The 22,071-nt window shown below is 49.2% G+C and overlaps 1 protein-coding gene across 6 annotated transcripts in view; it reads right to left on the reverse strand.

The window, feature by feature from the left end:
- Window positions 1-517: 517 nt before the first annotated feature.
- LOC127341104 (LEAF RUST 10 DISEASE-RESISTANCE LOCUS RECEPTOR-LIKE PROTEIN KINASE-like 1.2) overlaps window positions 518-22,071 on the reverse strand; it is a 29,096-nt gene continuing 7,542 nt past the window's right edge. The window contains exons 1-4 of one of the 6 annotated variants that reach the window (XM_051366878.1): window positions 13,194-13,884; window positions 2,303-2,338; window positions 1,867-2,124; window positions 518-1,746 (exon numbers count right to left, since the gene is read on the reverse strand). In XM_051366878.1, coding sequence (XP_051222838.1) covers window positions 806-1,746; window positions 1,867-2,124; window positions 2,303-2,338; window positions 13,194-13,869 — 1,911 coding nt within the window. In that variant the 5' untranslated portion in view covers window positions 13,870-13,884 and the 3' untranslated portion in view covers window positions 518-805. Of the gene's footprint in view, window positions 1,747-1,866; window positions 2,125-2,302; window positions 2,339-3,263; window positions 4,138-4,285; window positions 4,962-6,256; window positions 6,990-7,603; window positions 8,310-13,193; window positions 13,885-22,071 lie in introns of those variants that run through there. The other 5 variants (XM_051366881.1, XM_051366880.1, XM_051366882.2 and 2 more) reach the window with 5 other exon arrangements.

A 22,071-nucleotide genomic window follows, 5' to 3' on the forward strand; every position in this document is an offset into this window, starting at 1 on the left:
AGCTGCAACAAACACCCCTCTCTGACGACTAACATAGGATTTCAGTACCATTTGAACTAACTGAACCCAGCTTTCAATGAACTGAACTGATCATGCCGCAGCAACTTCTTCCTCCACCTCAAGGTCCAGCGTGGCTTCGCCTCCACCCAACAGGGCCAGGTAACTGAAGTGCTCATATGAAACAAGTTTATTTTTCACGAAAATACTAAAATGAACCAAGTTAACCTGGTGGTGTACAGAACCTTGGCATAATTGCTCAAGTTATATGCGAGTTCGAATTTCAAATAAACACATTAAAGAACTTTGAGATGATTTGGTACTGGGCCAAGCCAAATTTACATGATGTACCTACTGTAAACTGAATATTACATGTTGCAGTTTTATTTGCCTATTGAACAGTGTAGTGACATCCAATTCACTCTTTTCACTGTATATGGCCCAGCCAGTTAATACATAACGTATACTGGATATTACATGATCCATTTCGGTTTCTTATAGTAATTTGCAAGCGGAACAGTTTAACATCTCAATTCACTCATTTGTGTGTGAACCTGAAAATATCACTATGTATATTACAATGGTTATCCTGGAATTTGCTCCTAGTACATACACCTACCGTCTGAATCATTGCAAATCTCACGACTGTCGAGTTACTGCAACCATGAGGTTGTACTTATTGGCCAACAGAGAGAACAACTGAATTACCCAGATAAATCACCTCATTAGCAAACTCTATATGCTATATACAACTCATCCGATCAGAAAGGGCGGCCTTATTTTCTTCCATAATCAAACACAAAGCACATCATACTCCGCTACCATTCGACGCTACCGAGTGGTTAGTTGACTGGCTATGGAATCTATGAATGACCGAGTCCGGCGAGAACTGCAGGCTGCCCCTGAGCAAGTGCGTGTCCTCCTTCAGAGACGCGTCCTTGCCCATTTTCTTGGATGGGCAGTCCCCATCCCTGATGCAGTTCAGGATCTCCACCACCTCCTTGATCGACGGCCGCAGCTCCCTCTCGAGCTGCAAACACTGGAAGGCCACCTCCGCCACGCAGTCAATCGATCCCTTCGTCTCGCTGTCAGTGTCGTAGCCGAGCTCCGGATCGACCAGCTGAACCACCTCATGGTTCTGAATCCTGTTGAGAGCCATGTTTGCCAGGTTGATCTCGCTGTGGCTCCTGCTCATGTCCACAGCTGGTTTTGAGGATATCAGCTCTACCAACACGACACCAAAGCTGTAGACGTCGCTCTTATCAGTCAGCTTGTAGCACTGGTGGTACACGGGGTCGACATAGCCTGGTGTGCCTTGTGGAACAGTCGATACATGGGTGACCTCGAGAGGGAACAGGCGTGATAACCCGAAGTCTGCAACTTTGACATGGAAACTGTTGTCCAGCAATATGTTGGTTGTCTTGACGTCACGGTGTATGATTTCAACCGCATGAAGGTAGGCCAGAGCTTCAGCCGTTTCTATGGCAATGTTCAACCTTAGAGGCCATGTGAGGCCTCGCTCTGCCGCACGGGATCCGTGAAGGTGGTCCGCAACTGTCCCGTTTGGGATGAACTCGTACACCAGGAGAAGGTCACGGCTCATACGAGACGTGCAACCATATAGGATGACGAGGTTCTGGTGGAGCAGCCGGGACAGGATGTCGACCTCATTCAGGAATTGCTCGACACGCTTGTAATTGTTCTTGTAAAGGCGTTTTACTGCAACTACTCTCCCATCCTTGAGTTTTCCTGTATAAAAAAAATGTCGAAAGTTGCCATCAATATTTGTCATTTCCAGGTGAATAATGACAAAAAAATGATCAAAATAAGAGTCACAGATGGATTTCATAGCATTTGCAAAAATTTCACCTTTGTAAACAGTTCCAAAACCACCATCACCAAGTTCCCTTGAAGCACAGAATCCATCAGTAGCCTCTTCAAGTTCCTCAAAAGTGAAGATGTGAGGAGAACCACCCAGCTCCAGGTCTTTACTGTATGATGAATGCATAGAAGACCCACTCCGCATTAGCTTTGACGAAGTTCTAGCCTCCTTTCTCTTCTTGCGGTTGTACCACAAAAAAACGGCCAAGCACCCAATGACTATACCACCACCTCCTGCTCCCAAACCTGCTCAGGACAACAATATATAACACGTTAGCGATATGTAGAAACTAAGATATCTGACTAATTCTGCATCTTGAGACTCCACCCCTTTATCCTCCTAGATCTGCTACAGTTCTGATGAGAATAGGTAATGAGAACCGAGGGAAAAAATAAGCCAAGCAGGCGGAGTGTTGATACTCACCTATTTTAAGCTTCTTTGTAATCTTTCTATTTGGTCCTGCATAAGAACATACTCTGTAAACATATTTGCCATTTACAAAACGTAATAGTAGTGAATTGACGAATGATAAGAAAACTCATGTAGGATGGATTGGTATTGTCACGAACTCATGATCAATTTGCAAGTTTCAACATGAACCCATTGTTGTGGCTGGTCAACAAACAAGATCCACGAATGCCTAATATTCAGATTCTTAATTGAAGGTGGCAATGTACGAAGAATCCAAGATACATTTCATAAGAGACACAATCACAGCACTCTTCTGGACCCGAGAAGTTATTTTAACACTTTATAACCCAGGCATCAGCTCCTCTAAGTACCCACTGGTTCAGACTACACACAGTGTTCAATTCAGCTTTGCACTCCTAATTTCACAACAAACAGATGCAATGACGTCATGTCAACATGCTTGAAACACAGAATACGACATAGAAAAGTAAGCGCATTGATCGGCGATGGCGGAAGTAACAAAACCAGGAAGATGGTACCATCAGTACGGCATCCTTGTTAAATGGTGATTGTTGACTAATTCAACAAATGCATTTGACTAGAACTCGATAAGCTCCAAAGTCTCAATCAATTAGGTGAATGATTTCACAAACTACCAAAAACAAAACAATAGTTTACATGAACGTCAAGAATCAAGCAAACACTGAGGAGTTAGTCGGATTTATATTCCTCCTAGCAACAGCGACGTAAAACCCAGTAAACCTATCCTTGGCAGAAATTCTATGCCAGATATACTAGTACTTATCATCCTTGATAACTACGTGGGCTGTGGGCATTTGCTAACCAATTCGCTGAGTCCGTCACTAGAACCTGAATTTTTCAGATGAATACTTTCTTTGCATGCCCAAAGAAAGGACTGCATTTGAATAGGAAAAATTGATGGTGGCGCTGTCAGTCAATTTCCTCAACTCACCGCACTGGTCGGGGTACACGGCGCCGGAGCAATTGCAGGAAAACCCAGAGCCGTCGTTCCGGTACCTGCACTGGCCGCCGCTAGCCACGCATCTGGGGCAATTGTCCGATGGCACCGTCCACTCGAGCAGAAACCCTCCCTTCATGCTCCCGACGTACTCGTCAACGCCGCCGGGAACCCCAAGAACCGGCACGACGGAGAGCCGGCAGGCCGGGGGCAGGTTCCCGGGGTAGTCATGGTGGGCGCCGTACCCCCCGCCGTGGCGGATGAAGGACTCGCTGGCGCAGGGCATCCGGAGGAACCCGTCCGGTACCACCTCCTGCGGCGTCGTGCAGTTGTAGAGGACGAGGAGCTCGCTGTTCTGCGTGCTGATGACGAACGGGCTGAGCCCGAGGCCCAGCGAGATGTTGAACCACCGCGGCAGGCAGCCGTCGTCGAGCGGGAGGTTGTTGTCCACGGCGAGGAACGAGGAGTTCTCGGTGAAGATTTCGAGGACCTGGTAGAGCCCGAACATGGAGCGGCTGAGGAGCGCTTGGGTGCCGTTGCATCGGAGCTGGAAGGACGGGGACCCGCACGGCGGCTGGCCGGGCTCCTCGAGCCAGAACGGGTAGGCTACGGTCAGGTTGCCGCATCTCTTGGGCGAGCAGGCCGCGGTGGCCGGCGGCGGTAGCCGGAGGAAGGAGGCGACGGCGAGCAGCGGGAGGAGGAGCGCGAGCGGCATGGATGGAAAGTGGAACTGGTGATTGGACTGAACGGGCAGAGGGGAGCGAAGACTAAGAAAAGGAAACACAACCAATCGGACGGTGGAGACGTAAGACTTTGGGGCAATGGACGGCTGGCAGGGCCGACATTGACTAGTCTGAGTCAACGCGTTGTTTATCCCCGTGATTTCTGGGTTGCCGTTACCCACCGGCAAGTTCGCCGCGGCGGCGGCGGCAATACTGCTGGGGACGGCGAGGGCGACGGATTACTGATGGACCATTGATTGCATTGCCGGAAAATCGACGAGTGAGCTAGCTTACCCGCGGCAGCGGCAGGCGGCTGCTGCCAAGTGAGGAGGAAGCCGTCGCTGAAGAGCTCCCGGTAATCGCCGGGGTTCACCTCGCCGTCCTCCGTCCCGCGCACCGTCAGGGCCGTATCATTGCACCCCTCGATACCGTACTCCCCCAGCTCGCCGTAACGCCCGCCCGCGCGGACGAAGGTATTGTTCCGGCAAACCGTCTCCACGAGCCCTTCCCGCCTCACAGTCCTCGGCGACGGCGCCTTAGTGCAGTTGTAGAACACCAGGTTCCGGTTGAGCCGGCTAACCTCGAACGGGCTCCCGATCTTGGAGGCGGTGTTGGCCGTCGGGACATGGCAGGGCTTCCCGTCGCCGGAGCCGTTGAAGACGAAGTCCCCGAGCTTGTGGACGTCTGACACGCGCAGGGAGGCGTTGCCGTAGAAGATGTCCAGGATCTGGAGGCCGTACTCACGCTCGTAGTAACCGAGGAACGGGACGCCGCTGGTGCAGTGGACCTGAAACCCCATCTGGGCGCACCGGTTCTCGTCGGCCTCGGCGCCGCGTGAGACGACGCCGAAAGGGGGCGATATGGTCAGGTTGCCGCATCACTCGGGCTCGCATGCCGCCGCCGCCGGCGTCTGGGCGACGGCGGCGAGGAGGAAGAAGAGAAACATGGTAGCCCGTGCCATGGGAACATAGGAAGCTTCCGGCCGGGGATGGATTGACGGAGGTCTGTGATGATAGTTAAGGAGGAGAGTGATCTCTTGGCGCCAAGTCCAAGTGGGCGGAGAAGATTAGTATGAGGATTCATCGTACGGTGGGAGTCAGCAGTGAGCGAGTGAGTGGGTGGCGATGGCGTCGCCGGAACTTTTGACTGCACGGCTGGGCAACCATCGTCCACGCACCCGAATTCCATCCATTTCCCCGGCGAGGTCGAGCCATGATGTGACACGCTGGACCAGTATGCGTGTGCCTCGTTGTCTCGATCGGTCCCGGCTAGTGCACGCCATTGTCGGCCATGCATGCTCGGGTTAGTATGGCACACAGTTGACTGGTAACAGGGGTCGTGCGCCCGTGAACAGTAAAGCCCGCCAAGACTAGTAAACCTCTGAGCTAGTCAATGTTGAGGTGCTTTCTAAAACTTTAAAAAATGCATCTTTAAAAAAAATAAACAAAATATCAACCTTCAAACACACCGATTTAACCTTTTTGCAATAATATGATCATTTGCGGCGTCGATGAAAATGAAAATATGTCGTTTTAAATTTGTATTTCCTTTCCACTCATGATTAAATTGGCTGATTTTGAGTTCAAAGGGGAAAAATCCTTCTACCAATTGAGTAGTCAAGAAATGAGTCTAATTCACTTTGTAAGGGAAGTGGATGTACTCTCTCCGTCCCACGAATCTAAATTTTGGTTACATCTAAATTTTGACAAATCTTAGACAATCTTCGTGGAATGGAGGGAGTACAATCCAACCACTTAGGTTTACCAAAAGTTGCGTTAATTCACATTATTTGTCGAAAAAGGGCGACTAGTTATCTGTTTACCAAAAGTTACGCTAGACATCTTGTGTCCACTTTGTACTAATGAACATCTAATGATATTATAGACGGATACCTAATCTTATTTGTACCATTAGTTTACAGGACACAAGTACTAGCATGGTAGTTTCCGGCGGCTTGGCAAGTTGGCGCGGAGAAGGGAGACAGAATGCCACATCGTGCCCGAAGCCACCATGCCATAATTAGATGCAATGAAAAAGCACAAAATCTAACTAAAACAGGTATGTCAGCACGTGTCGATTTGGCTCAAACAGGAGGCGCCGCACTGGCCGGCTGTGGCGAACATCCGCCACGACTGGGGCACGATCGATCTGCTACGGCCTTATCTCCTCAGTTAGTGGGAAATACTATACCGTAACACATGATTGATAGCTCGGTTCGTCCTTGCTAGGAAGTAGGTTAAAAGACGATTTGACGGATGAACTTACCAGCAACTACAAGGGGAGGAGGAGGGTGGAGATCCCACGTCAGGAGGAAGCCAGCGCCGATCAGCTGCTTGTACTCCCTGGCACTCAGTGCGCCCCACGACGACGAGCTCACCACCGGCACGACCGTGGCGTCGCAGCCCTCTTCATGGTACCCGGCGTAGTCTCCAGTAGCATCGTAGCGGCCTTCGACTCGAGCAAACGTCCTGTTCCTGCCCCTCACGCTCCCGCATGTTTCCATCTCCACCAGAGACATGTCCCCCCGCGCCGCCGCTGTCGCCGCCGCCGCAGCCGTGCAGTTGTAAAGGATGAGGCTCAGGTCGGCGGGGCTGATCTTGAACGGGAGGCCTAGCTTGACGGAGGTGTTCCAGCCGGGGACATGGCAAATCTGGGACGCGTTCAGCTCGTATCTATCAACGACACGCAAGCTGCCGTCTTCGTAAGAGATGTCCAAGATTGCAAAGTCCCGGCCGAATGGTAGGGAGCTCCGCAGAACCGGAGTGTGGTGAACGCAAGTGACCTCGAAATCGAAGGGACCGCACGGTCTCTCTAGCTCGAGGTCGGCAAGCCAGAATGGGGATGAGATGTTCAGGTTGCCGCACATCCTGGGCGAGCAGCTTTCCCCTTCCCCTTGCTGCTGCTCCTCAGCCGGCAAGGGCATCAGTGGCAGGCACCATACCCAAACCCAGACGAACACCAAGAACCTGCAGCCAGGAGCCATCGGAGACTAAGAGTTGGAACGGATGCAGAGAGATGATCGATCATGGGCTGTGGCGAGATAGTCTAGAGGCGAGAGAAAACACTCTGAACGAAGAAAGATATATGGGGACGGCGAGCGAGCAGAGGGGCCGATGGCTGGAAGATTTGACTGGAAAACCGGGGAAAGCGGCCGGCGATCCTACTCCACCAATTCGACAACCCCTTGGACGGGTAAAAGCCATGGCTTACGATTTTTCCCAGGCATACCAACGCCGTTGACGGGCAAAGCTGGTCGTGACCGTGACTCGACCAGGATCCTCTTGTCGACTTGTCTTCTAACCAGATTCTAATCCACGTACGACATACAAGGGTGGTTCATACTTTGATGTAGAGCTTTTTTTTTTTAAATGTAGCCACCAGGAAATAAATAGCATTCTGTGACTCACTGGAGGAATGAGATGAGGCTCCTAGCGACGTTGGAGAAGAAGCACAGGAAGTGACGCACTTGCCTGCCAGCCGTCTCCGGCAGAACATTCGGCCACACGATCGGCCATGGCCTTATCCCATCAGTTCAATGGGTATTGAGATGATTGATCGTTTGGTTCGATTAAAGAAAATTAAAAGACAGATGATTTGACGGGGCGAACTTACGTCTAGGATTCTCCCATGTCATGAGGAAGCCACCCCGGATGAGCTGCTTATAGTCGCTAGCTTTCACCTCACCAGACGACGACGAGCCCAGCACCGGCACGATGCAAGCCTGACAGCCCTCTACCGCGTAGCGGTTGTAGTCGCTCGTCTCATCGTAAGGCCCTCCCACGCTGGCAAGCATCCCGCTCTGGTTCCGGCACCTCATCCTCGTCTCCACCAGCTCCTTGTCGCCCCGCAGCGCCGCCGTGGCCACCTCCGCAGAGCAGTTGTACAGGATCAGGTTCTGGTTGGTGTTGCTGATTTGAAACCGGTGGCCGAGTTTGACAGATGTGTTCCAGGCCGGGAGGTTCGCGTTGCAGCTGCTGGAGGCGTTCAGTAACTTCAGCTTGCCCACATCAATGGCACGCAGACTCCGCTCCGTGTAGTTCATCTGAATGATCGCAAAGCCAAAGAATCCAGTACTTCGTATGACTGGAGTGTTGTTGTAGCAAGCAACCCCGAAGTCCCGGTGACCGCATGATATTCCCGTCTTCAAGTCGACGAGCCAGAAAGGGTAAGAGATGGTGAGGTTGCCGCACCTCGTCGCGGAGCCCGAGCAGCCTTCCACTTGCTGCTGCAGAGCCCCGGCGAGAGTCAGTGGAAGCCACCGCACCCAGACGAACACCAAGATGAGCCAGCAACCTGGAGTCATCGGGACACGAAGATTTGGAACGATTGCAGTGGCCAGGGAAGGGGATGGACTGGAATGGATGGGTGGTCATGAGCTGTGTGAGAGAATGCCGTGGTTGAAGAATGAACATCCTTAATATGGGTACGGTGAGAGACCAGGCTACTATCGCCGGAACATTTGACTGGAAAATCGGGGCAAACCGGCGATCGTCGTCCGCGAATTGCCAGAATTGAGTGACAACACATTGGACGGGCACGTCACGGCTTCTTAATTTCCACTGTAACACCATTGACGGGGAATTAGCCATGACCTTGACCTCCGTGATGTGACGGCAGCCAGGATGATTGGGCCGGTTTCTACGGTTCGGGCTAGTTCATGTTATTGTCCTGGCTATCTATAGATTCTCATCTTGGTACAAGATTCACACTACAGGTGTAGACATAACACTATGTCGGTAGTTAAATTTAGCAGTCTAGACGTAGGTCACGGGGCTACGCTAGCCGGCACTCCACCACTATGGGACAACTCAAGATAATCAGGATGAAAGTTAACTGAATATAGGCTCTTTAGTCCTAATTTCTGCAAGCCTATTTGCGACTGGGCTCTGACTACGGCTACACGAAAAGATAGAGACTCGTGAGCGGCTCGTGGTCGACTTGTTTTTAGCTTGATTAGTTATCGGCTCAAAACAAAATGAGCCAAGTAAGAGTTTTTTTTCTTATAGCTCGAATGGAAAACGGATTGATCTTGAGTCTACATTGATGCATTACTAATAATGCAAAGGAAAATAATTCTATGCGACCAGAGGATACTAGGCTTTCGATCCTCCGGTTTCCTTCGCGTCGAATGCGTGCCCTGCTGGTTGAGCACCACGTTATGTCTAGGTCCCTTTTTTCGATAAAAGGTGCTTTATTATTAAAAAGTTTTAAGCAATACATCCGGCATGTGCATAGCTAAGGTGCACACGGACGTTCAACAATGTAAGACACACCAAAACTCTACAAGAGTGCGGAAAGAAAAAACAACTAGTCATGTGAAGAGGCCATAGGAGGCAAAATTCTACGATTACGTTGCCACCCATGTTAAGTGATAAACTCCTTGGCAGTATCTCCAACCGTTTAGACACCTCCGTAAAGAGTACGCATCTCTTGCAGGCCACATATTTTCTCCCCGTCGTCTTCCTCTCTATCCGCTTGTGTCTATTCCTTTTGACTCTGTGAGCGCTCTGCCATGGACGCGCCTCTGCGGCTCTAGCCACGTGTTGCGGCCGCTCTAGCCCCGCCGCTCTAGCAACATGTCATCGGCCCCATCGCGATTCCAATCACACCGCCCGCTCATCCAGGCACGGTGGGAGCTCGACGGAGCTACACACATGGAGCCCGTATCCCTGGTATGCGGTCGGACCCACGAGGTGAGGACAACATGGGGTGGCAGCCCCGGATCGACCATCTCTACCGCACGGCCAGGGCCGCCGCTGCTGCGAAGCCAAGGGTTGGCGCTGCCCAAATCAATCGCACATAGACTACGATTCCTCTTAGGTGATATTGTTAATCGCAAAGCCACCGTGCCACGATAAGATACAATGAAAAGGCAGAAAATCTAACGAAAATAGGTATGTCAAGCTATCAGCACGTAGGTGCCCCACTGGCCGGTTGTGGCCAACTTCCGGCACGAATTGTTACGGCCTTAGCTACTAAGTTAGTGGGATTGCATGAATGATACTGCAGCTTGGTTGGATAGGGAATACCATTGCAAAACACATTGCGGCTCGCCCTCTTGGTACAACCATGAACTCTCCCCATCGCTGTTGGTGATCCCATCCCAAGATCCCCCTCGTCGCTCCCTAGTGCTTTGTTCGCGTCGGGGGACTTTATGGGCTTCAGCTAGTTTCTTGCTCATTTTCTGTTTGCTAGTGTTTGTGTGAGTTGCAAGATGTTTCATTGTACCCGGTTGTGTGGCTTTATTAACTTAAGGTTGGGCATTGTGTGCTATATGTTTAAAAAAAACTTTGTCCAGACTCCATACTAAGCTAATCAAGTCTTCGACCGTACGTACGCTAGACTTGTAGTATCTTCATTTCCCGCACCCCATCTTCGTCTCCACCAGCGCTCTGGGAACCTCCATACATCAGATTCAGGTTGGTGTTGCTAATTTGAAAGCTGGGTTGCTAATTTGAAAGCTGTGGCGGAGGTGTTCTAGTTAGGGAGGATGACACCACTATTGGAGGCACGCAGTAAGTTGAGGTTGCCCAAGTCAATCGCACGCAGACTACGGGATATTGATGATCGCAAAGCCACCATGCCGTGATAAGATACAATGAAAAGGCAGAAAATCTAACTAAAACAAGGTGCCGCACTGGCTGATCGCGGCGAACATTCGGCACGAACTGTTACGGCCTTGTCCCCTAAGTTAGTGGGATTGCATGAATGATACTAATAATGATAAGGGGATCCCAGCAGATCCTCTTACGGTGTTGCCCGATCTTTTACAGCGAGAACCCGGGTAGATAGAATCTCCCAACAACGCGATGAACGCAGCCTGGAGAAGACGGACGAATCTAGCAAGCAACGGATCGATGAATGATGCGCCTCAAACCTGAGCTAGACAATCCTTGATGAACACAAGAACCTTCGCAGCGGATCTTAATACGAACTAGATAAACGGCAGCGCCGTACCCCCGGAGGGATGATACACGTGAACACACGCAATAGTTTTAACCTAAACTTGTCTACCTCTAACCCTAGCCGCACCATCTCCTTATATGAGAGAGAGGTGGCCGGCCAGCCCTAGTGGGCCTCTCGGTCCAAACCAACACTAACTCGATCTTATTAAAAACCTTAATTGGCCCACATATGACCATAGATATAAAATATAATAAATAGGATAACTAGCTAGGTGGAGTTCTAAAATTGGGCTTCACCTTGGCCTTCATGCCCGTATCAAATAACTTAGTTGCATAGGGAATATCATTGCAAAAGGCACTGCGGCTCGCCGGCTAGTATTTTGCTGGACTTAATTGAAAGAAGAATCAACTGATAGGTGAACTTACGTGCAACAGGAGGAGGGTCCCATGTCAGGAGAAATCCATCCTTGATCAGCTGCTCGTAGCTGCTAGCGGTTGCCTCGCCCGATGAGCGCAGCACCCGCACGACGATAGCATCACAGCCATTGACATCGACAGGGTAGTCCGCGGCGTTGTCGCTCGTCTCATCGTAAAGCTGCCTCGTTCTCGTTTCCGCACCTCAATCTCGTCTCCTCCAGCGCTCCGTTCTGACGAGCCGACGTGGCCGCTCTCGACGTGCAGTTGTACAGGGTGAGGTCCAGATTAGCGGGGCTGATCCGCAACGGGCGATTCGATCTGACATAGGTGTTCCAGCTCGGGAGCATGCCGCAGATGTTGGAGGCCTGCACTAATCTCATCTTCTCCCTATCAATCGCACGCAGACTGCGTTCCTCGTAGTTGATGTTGAGGATCGTAAAGCCGAACGGTCCATTACTCAGTAGAGATGGAGTGTTCTTGTCGCAGAAGACCTCGAAGCCCGGGTCACCGCATGGTTTTCCCGTCTTGGAGTCGACGATCCAGAATGGGTCGGAGACGTTGTGAAGGTTGCCGCACCTCTTGGCCAAGTCCGAGCAGCCTTCCCGTGGCTGCTCCTGAGCCCCCACGAGCATCAGTGGCAGCCACCGCACCCAGACGAACACCAAGAACCAGCAGCTCGGCGCCATCGGGAAATAAGATTAGGAACAGCTGTGCTAATCGACGGAGAGGGTGATAATGGGCTGCTTTGGGGGCAATGGTGTGGTGAGGTCGTAGAAGAAGGAACACTCTGGCTGAAGAATTATATATGATGACGGAAAACTATGGTCTGAACGTTTGACTGGAAAATCGGGGCAAGCGATCACTGTCCACAAATTGTATTTCCGAGTGATCCCTTGGACGTGTAAGAGACTAAGAGCCATGGCTTGCGAATTTTTCCTGGACAGACCCCGTTGACGTGCAAGCCGACGAGTCCATGACCGCGACCTTGCCCTGATGCTCCCGGCTTCTACTTGCTCTTGTCGGCTAGTATTTTGCAAGTTTCCGATCAAGTGGCACAAGAAATATATCCTCGGCTAACCCATGGTGAATGTTAGAATAGGACGAAAGTTTTAAAATCTGGATACGGCCCATTAGGCCATATAATACTCGATAGTGTATTTATTTGCGACTGGGCTCTGACTAGGTCAGGGAAGTACAAGCAGAGATCAGAATTCAATTCAAACTAGGAGCAATTGTGTTTCTTTTTAAACTTATTATACTATCTTCGTACGTGAAAGGATATCGAAAGTTTGAGTAAACTTAGATTTATCTAAACAGTTTGACAGTTTTTAATGTATAGTAGATATGTTCAAATTTCTGACAAATCGTCAACATGCTTTTATGGACGGGGGAGAACTAACTAGGCAGAGCCTTTTGTTGCTCGTTCCGCACGTCTAATCACCCAAGATGCAATGTATGCATGTTAGAAAAACTGCAAATGGGTCGTATGACTCCGTCGAGACTAGGCTTATCAAGTTCTTCGTTTCGCAAAAAAAAAAGGATCTTAGCAATTCTTTGTTCTTACGATCTGGTAGGAATAACAATGATCCGTTGCTTGGCTTTATAGAGAAAATGCAAGGAAGAGGGATCCCCCATGCACCAGGGAATCGCTGCATTCAGTTAGTGGCAGCGCAAGGATCAGGAGTTTTAGGTAATCATCTACTTATGGGACGCTACAGTGAACTGTCCATATGACTAATCCATTGGCATTTTCTCTAGACTATTGGTATTTATACGAATACACCAGAATACCACATGCGTCGCCACTGCATTCACTGCCTCCTAGGTCCTGGCTACATATAGAAACTTGGATACAAGATGATTTGGATGGGTTAACTTACGCCCGAGTGGAGGAGGAGGGTTCTCCCATGACATTAGGAACCCGTCGTTGATGAGCTGCTCGTAGTCGCTCGCGTTGGCTTTGCCCGATGATCCCAACACTGGCAAGACACAAGCGTTGCAGCCCTTGATAGCATAGCCAGCGTTGCCGCTCGTCTCAACATAACTCCCTACCGCGCCGACAAACACCTTGTGCTGGTTCCCGCACCCCATCTTCGTCTCCACCAGCCCTCTGGGGGCCTCCGTGCAGTTGTAAAGAATCAAGTTCAGGTTGTTGTTGCTGATCTGAAACGGACGGCCAAGTTTGGTGGAGGTGTTCCGGCTCGGGAGGATGTCGCAGCTGTTGGAGGCGCGCAGTAAGTTCTGCTTGCCCAAATCTATCGCACGGAGACTGCGTTCCTCGTAGGTGATATTGATGATCGCAAAGCCATCAAGCCCGAAGCTCCGTAGGACCGGAGTGTTGTTGTAGCAAACAACCTCGAAGTCCAGGGAACCAGAACCACATGATCTTCCCGTATCTGCGTCCACCAGCCAGAATGGGTGGGAGATGGTGTTGAGGTTGCCGCATCTCCCATCGTAGCCCGAGCAGGTTTCCGCAGGCTGCTCCTGGGCTTCAGCAAGCATCAGTGGCAGCCATGGAACCCAGATGAAGACCAAAAACCAGAAGCTCGGAACCATCGGAGCAGAAGGTTTGGAAAGATTGTAGTGATTAGAGGAGGAGGTAGACTGGAATGGATCGGTGCTCATGAGCTGTGCGGAAATGCAGTAGATGGTATGACAGAATAATCCCCTGGTTGAAGAATGAACCGTCCTTAATATGGGCACGGTGAGAGAACGGGCCAGCGGTGATTGTCATCCACGACTTCCTCGGCCACCCCTTGGACGGGCATGTCACGGGCTTCTGAACTTTTCCTGGTAACACCATTGACGGGGTAAGCCATGACCATGACCACCTTGATGTGAAGGCAACCAAGATGCTTAGCTAGGCTGGTTTATACGGTTGAGGCTACTTCATGACATTGCCGGTCATCTAGCTAGACTCCTTTCTCGTCGTATCTAGCCTGTGCAATTCTAATCGAGGGGCATGTAACAGTATCCAGTAAAGAGAAGGAATAGCGGCCCACGAAGCAGCAACACAACGCTCAAAATCCGAGTTGTTTAACGTATATTTATTTGCTACTAGGCTCTGACTGGATAAGTGATCGGGTACACGATGCCAAATTCTGTCCTAGTGCCGACTGAACTTCAGACAAGGCACTAGTTCCACTTGCTAATGAACTTCTAATGACGTAGACCTATAGTATATATACGTACTGATAGCACAAGTTTACTTGCGTGCCAGGACCGAAGCTTTGGACTTGGACAGCTAACCTAATACTGCATTCTTTTGCAACTGGACAAGAGTATGGACGATGCCACTTGTTAATGGCCCACACTAGTCAATTAATAAGCATATAAAACAAAGCATAATGATGGCCCTAGTTAGTCACCTAAATGTGTGAGCATCTAGCCCAAGCCGATAAATAACGAGCCAAAAATGCTAAAGCTCGAAAGGACAGCACTGGCTTCGCCAATATGCAATTCCCGGAAGATGCAATGAAACCGGTAAAATCAAAGTAATCAAATAACCTTGTAATTAATCAGAAAAAGAATATGCTATTCCCTTAACTCCCAAGATGATCGTGACCATGATCTCCGTGACTCGACCGTGACGCTCTCGATTCTAACATCGCTACCTCATACTTAGGTTCGCATTTCAATGGAGATTTTGTTCACAGGATAAAATATGTTTGGGATGTTAGTCTTACAAAAAAAGATGATTTGGATGGGTGAACTTACGTGCAAGTGTAGGAGGAGGCGGGGTCACCCGGTCCCATCTCAAGGTGAAGCCGTTTCTGATGAGCCGGTCGTAGTCGCTCGCGTTCGCCTCGCCGTTTGCATCACCCAGCACCGGCAACCCCACGGCGTCGCAGCCATCTACACCTTTCATCTCATCGTGACCTCTTTCCAAGCTGACAAACACATGGCTCTCATTTACACACCTCATCCTCGTCTCTACGAGCTCTCCGTTATGACGTGCAGCCGGCGATGCATTGGTGCAATTGTAAATGATCATGTTCAGGCTTACGGGGTCGATCCTAAACTGTCGGTGCAGCTTCTCTGGGGTGTTCCATATCGGCATATTACAGCTGCTGGAGGCTGGTGGCAGCAGCCTCAGCTTTCCGAGATCGACGACGCGCATGCTCTCTGCCTCGTAGGAGATGTTCATGATCTCGAATCCATAGCTGAAGGGTTTAGAGCTCGGTAGAACCGGAGTGTTGTGGAAGCAAGTGATCTCAAAATCCAGGAAACCACATGATCTTCCCGACTCCAAGTCAGCGAGCCAGAACGGGGCAGAGATGGTCAGGTTGCCACACCTGTTGGCCGACCCCGTGCAGCCTTCCCCTTCCATCTCCTCCTGAGCCATGGCGAGCATCGGCGGCAGCCACCAAACGCAGACGAGGACTAATAACCAGCAGCTCCGAGGCATACTCGGAGAATGATATATATTTGGAAAGATTCAAGTGAAGAAGGAATAGGGTGATCCGATCGGTAGGCTGTATATGGACGTGCTTGCAATCGGAGCAATATATATATATGGGACCGGAGAGCGAGCAGAGTCATGACCATGCCATCATCGTCCAGGAATTGCCACGAAATTTGACAGGTAATTTAGTCGTACTTCTGGATTTTCCTGGCCAAGACAATATACGGGACTGACCATGACCAGTTGACCACCGTGATGTGATTGGAAGTCTGAAACCAACTCACGGTGACTAGGCCGAAAGTTCCAAGGCTGCAATATAAGCCCATTCTCTCCCATATGCAAGACCTATTTATTTAGGAAAAGACTTGTAATCGGTCGGCTGATCGAGCGCAACGATCGGTCCTTCCGTCTCAATCACGTTTCCCTCCGGACCACCTTCCGCGCGCGCTGACGTAGCCGCATGCATGTGATCGAGTAGCACGCATTGTTCTCTCTCAATAAATCAGAAGCGCATGCATGTAAGCATAGTTTGCGCTGACGTAACAGCCTGCATATATGCATGTAGTCTGTTTTGACTGATGCCGCGATGTGTGCTACATAAGTGGATGCATGGCTAGCCGATGGCTAGTTCGCTAAGCCCGACCACCTCGTCATGGTTTTCGCCGGTTCGTCACCTTATGGTCTGAGGCCGGCACTTATCCTACCCAAAGATGGAGACCTTCGAGACTACTTTGCGATGTCCTTCGATCCCTCCAACAACTATGAATAACATGATTACGGGGAGACGATAGACCGATGGGGATGGTTCGGAGTCCCACGGTCTAGTGCCTAGGGGCCTTCAGCAAGCCAGGTTCGTGTCTGACGGTCCCTAATCGGCAAGTCCAGGCTGCCATGGATGATGATTTGAGATTAGTGATATGTTATTGTTGTAACCATTTGTGACTTAATTTTGTATAAATAGTTGCTAATTTTTGTTATAATTAAATCGATAGCAAATGAATTGTTGCTTGACCATTTTTGCATTATATGCAAACATATTATTTTTTGTTGTAATCGCTTGTTACTTTTGTAGAAATAGTTGGTGATTTCTGTTGTAATTCAGTCCGTAGCAAATTAATTGTTGCTTGACCATTTTTTCATTGTTTGCAAACATATTGATTTTTGTTGTAATCGCATTGAGAATTTTGTAGAAGTAGTTGGTGATTTATGTTGTAATTTAATCCGTAGCAAACTAATTGATGCTCGGCCACTTTGCATTGTTTGGATTTTTTGTTGTAATCTCTTGTAACTTTTGTAAAAGAGTAGTTGGTTATTTTTGTTGTAATTCAATCCATAGAAAAATTGCTGCTTAACCACTTTGCGTTGTTTGCAAACATATGATTTTTTGTTGTAATCCTTTGTGTGTAAAAAATAGTTGGTTATTTTTTGTTGCAATTCAAACTGTAGAAAAAAATGTTGCTTAACCAAAAAAAATAGCATTCTTCTTCTCATAATTTCTTGTGATGATTTGTTGTAATCATATATACGTGAGTACCATGCAGGCATGCAAGCCAGCTAGCAACAACTACGATGCGTGTGGAGCAGAAGCTAGTAGCTAGTAGCGAGCCTGAATGCACTCAATGCTTTTGTTCGTGAGCATGCATGCATCAGAACAGCAGCTGTGCAAGAGAACGATGTGAGACATCGGAGCCTCACGCAGCACAAGTAGGGCAGCAGCAGGCACAGCAAATACTGACGAAAGCGACGTGACGGGATGATTATTTTGGACCAACCGATGAGGCAAAACGGACGGCGGGCGTGCGACCGATCCGCGGGCGGGATCGGTCAGCCGACGCCTAGCACGCCCCATTTATTTAGGGAATTGCTAGTTCCGAGCTAGCTAATTTAGTGCTAAGACAAATCCAAAACCGATAGATTTATGCGTTTTATGAGTTGCAAGTGCACTGATAACTATGGTTTTTAGTTGTAAGTGGGGTTGTAAATTTGTAGCTAGTTGTAAGTGGGTTGCAACTTAGAGTTTTCAATTGGAAGTCGAGTTGCAACCTTGATTGCACGGATACGGGAAAGAGACGACGTGTATGTGTTATCCGATACGGATACAGCTCAGATACCGTATCTCTACAGTTTTTGATGTATCGTTAAATTAACGAATTAAAAACAATTGGTGATAATTCAGATACCTATTCCGATACGTTTTGGACACAGATTCGATAAGGTTCAACCATGATGAAAAACCTTAACCCCTATTGTAACCCTCCCCACGCCAGTTCCCACCCTCCCCCAAGAGCCAAGAAGCAGCAACTCAGCACCTCGCCAGCGGGAAGCAGGAAGCAACAGCTCGCCAATTTGCCAGCAGGAAGCAGCTGCTCTCCGCCCCACCAGTACGAAGCAGACAAGCGGCAGCTCGACTAGCAACTGCAACAACCAGCTGATGCCAGGCCAGCAGCACTTCATCGCCTCGGCGTACCCTTCCTCGGTTCCTCCTCTCCAACAACATTAGCTGTCTCCTTCATCCTTGATTCTCTCATGTGTTGTGCTCTCCTTCCTCCTTACTATTTTAGAGAAATCAGGGTGTTTAGGGCAATACCAAATGCCGATGTATCAATGTATTTGGGTAAATTTATTTCTAATTTACTCCCTCCGGACTGATTTAATTGACGCCGGAGTGCACAGGTACTAGCTCAATGTGTACTGATGCCTGCGTCGATTAAACACGTACAGAGGTAGTAGAAAGCTATTAAAACGTATCCTTGTATTCTCTTAACATGAGATTTTTCCATTAGCATGTTGGTTGCCAACTGATATTTTCAAATTGCGAAACAGTTATGGGAATGACATCATTTGACTAGGAACTAAGTTATCGCTAATGTTTTACGAGATTTATGTTTGGCCACTAATTTGGCAAAGATATCATAGATTGTATGCCAGGAAAGTACCTCTATCCATAAACGGATGTCCAATATTTATCTAAATTCAGATGTATCTAGACACTTTTAAGTGTATAGATACATTTGAATTTAGTCAAACCTTCGCCATCGTTTTAAAGATGGAGGGAGTATAATTTTTACCACCAATGTGGAATAAATTAGGGGTCAAATTTGTGGTCAAAAGTAGAGCACGCACGTGCCGCATCAATTGCAATCAACGAAGTATTTCCTAAACTGGGCTGTGACTGGGTCGGTGTACGGGTGCACGATGCCAATTTCCGTTCTAGTGGCTGCCGACTGAAGTTCAAGGTTCAGACTTCAGAGTTCAGACTAGTCAGAAGCCACTTGCTAGACAGAAGTTCCACTTGGTAATGAACGACTAATGATGCACACGTCTACGTACCTACTGACGCGCGCACTACTATTTTAGATTTCTGCAACCACAACCGAAGCTTCGAGCTAGAAACCTAATACTGCATCCCACTATTCTGCTACTGGACAAGTGTACTCTATGAGAGCACGTCTACCAGTCAACTGGATATATATGTATATACATGAAACCAAACATGATGATACGGTTAGCCACCTGAACACTACTGCACCTGAATATACCGAGCCAGAAAATTAGGGGAAGATGCAATGTACTCTGCAGTCGGGACGTGCTGACTATGGCTGTAATGGTATTAGGACTATCCTATGGTTTTTATCTGTAAAACTAGAGAATACGTTTAGATGTTTGGGTTGCTCAACGCTAGAAGCGTGGCCCCTGAGATATATATATAGATCAATACAGAGATTACATCTTACACGGCATACACGGTATAGTCAGAGTCCTATACAAATACAATCTATCTAACACCCTCCCTCAATCTTAACCGTGTCTAGAAGGTTGAGATTGCGCCGACAAGCCTGGAATAATGGCAATGACAACGGCTTGGTGAAGATGTCAGCAAGCTGATCCCTAGAGGGGATGAACTTGATGTGAAGGAGCTTCCGAGCCACACGTTCCCTCACAAAGTGAAAGTCAACTTCAATGTGTTTTGTTCGAGCATGGAAAACTGGATTTGAGGATAGGTATGTAGCACCAAGATTATCACACCATAGAACAGGCGGACGATATTGTTTAATCCCCAACTCCTGAAGTAAGGACTGTACCCAGATAAGCTCGGCAGTAGCATTGGCAAGGGCTTTGTATTCCGACTCTGTACTCGAGCGAGAGACCGTGGCTTGCTTACGTGCACTCCAGGCGATCAAGTTAGAACCATGGAATATGGCATATCCCCCCGTGGATCGCCTGTCATCAGGATTTCCAGCCCAGTCAGCATCAGAGAATGCAGATAGTAAACTGGAGGGAGTAGACCGAAAATGCAAGCCATAAGAGACTGTCGAACTGACATATCGAAGAATCCTCTTCACTGCGGACCAGTGGGTGCTGCGAGGAGCCTGCAAAAACTGGCATACTTTATTGACCGCAAAGGACAAGTCTGGACGAGTGATGAGAAGATACTGCAGGCCACCAACAATACTGCGGTAAGTAGTAATCTCCTCTGGAGTGAGAAGAGTGCCATCAGTAGTAGAAAGCGAATCGGTCGCACTCATAGGAGTATACACAGGCGCACACTTGAGCATACCCGCACGGCGCAGAAGGTCGAGAGAGTACTTCTTTTGAGTAAGAGCAATACCGTGACCAACCATGGAGACCTCAAGTCCAAGGAAAAAGTGTAGCACACCGAGATCCTTAACGGCAAAATCTGAGCGCAACCGCTGGATGAGACGATCAGCGGCCGTCGTGGATGAGCTGACTAGAATAATGTCATCAACGTACACCAGTAGATACATAGTCAAGTGAGGGCGCTGAAGCATGAAGAGAGACGTGTCAGCTGTCGAAGGAACAAACCCATGGGTGCGAAGAGCAGTACCAAGGCGAGCATGCCAAGCTCGGGGCGCCTGCTTCAGACCATAGAGAGCCTTGGAGAGGTAGCATAGATGGTGTGGACGATCAGGATCCACAAAACCAGGCAGCTGACGCATATAGACCTCTTCCTCTAGAACACCATGCAGAAAAGCGTTCTGAACATCAAGCTGTCGGAGATGCCATCCATGAGTAACAGCCAGGGAGAACAAAAGCCGAATAGTCGTGGGCTTAACCACAGGGCTAAACGTATCTTCATAGTCAATGCCATGGCGCTGCTTGAATCCCTTTGCAACGAGGCGCGCTTTATAGCGCTCGATAGAGCCATCAGAGTGTCGTTTAATTTTGAACACCCATTTAGAATCAATAATGTTGACCTTGGATGGCAGAGGAACAAGTGTCCAGGTGTTATTGCGGAGAAGAGCTTGATACTCCTGCTCCATTGCATCACGCCACTGAGGAACACGAAGTGCGTCATGGTGATTTGCAGGCTCAAGAGACGGATCACACACACCATGAGCCTTGCAAGCAGCTAGCCATGCCACAGAGCCATCTGTCCACACCTTGGGACGAGAGTTGCCCGTACGGCTGCGAGTAACAGGACGAAGAGCAGCATCGCCTGTGGACCTGGAGTCAGAAGGTTCCATGGCAGAGGGGTCAGCCCTTGACCTGGCGCTGGAGGCGGCCGGGTCGGAGCCAGGCGAACCGCGAGGCGACCCTGGCGGGGTAGGAGCCTGGCGATCGGGAGAGGGCTTGGGGGAGTCCGAGCGTGACGAGAGCGCAGGTGAGCCGTGCGGAGACTCGGATGGGCCACGCGAGGCCGGGGACGGCCCAGTGCCAGGCGATGAAGCCCGTGCATGCTCCTGCATGGGATCGACGTGAGCCTCCTGATCCCGATCGACGTTAACCTCTTGAGCTGGATCAACGCGAGCTCCAGGAGGCGTTGTAGGGGCGGGGTCGAGTTCCAGGAGTTGAAGTCGAGTACCGCGACCAGGACCTGCACCATGGTTAGATAGCAAGGCAGGAGAATGCGCAATATCTGCAAATTGGTCAATCGAAACAGGAGTAGAGTGGTTCATGGATGGTGATGATGGAGTTGGTAAATTGGCAAATGGAAAGACGTTTTCGTCAAAGACAACATCACGAGAGATATATAGACGATTGGAGGGAACATGTAGACACTTGTACCCTTTATGGATGGAACTGTAACCTAAGAAGACACACTTTTTAGAGCGAAACTCAAGCTTATGTTTGTTATAAGGACGAAGATGAGGCCAGCAAGCGCAGCCAAAAACTTTGAGAAAAGTATAATCAGGAGTTTGATGCAGTAGTTTTTCAAGAGGAGTTTTCATGTCTAGAACGCGAGTAGGCAACCTGTTAATGAGAAAACAAGCTGTAATGAATGCATCACTCCAAAAACGAAAGGGAACTGACGCATGAGCGAGAAGTGTAAGGCCTGTCTCAACAATATGGCGGTGTTTGCGCTCGGCAGCACCGTTTTGCTGATGTGTATG

This window comes from Lolium perenne, chromosome 3 (genome assembly GCF_019359855.2).
Source record: "Lolium perenne isolate Kyuss_39 chromosome 3, Kyuss_2.0, whole genome shotgun sequence".
NCBI classification, from domain to species: Eukaryota; Viridiplantae; Streptophyta; class Magnoliopsida; order Poales; family Poaceae; genus Lolium; species Lolium perenne.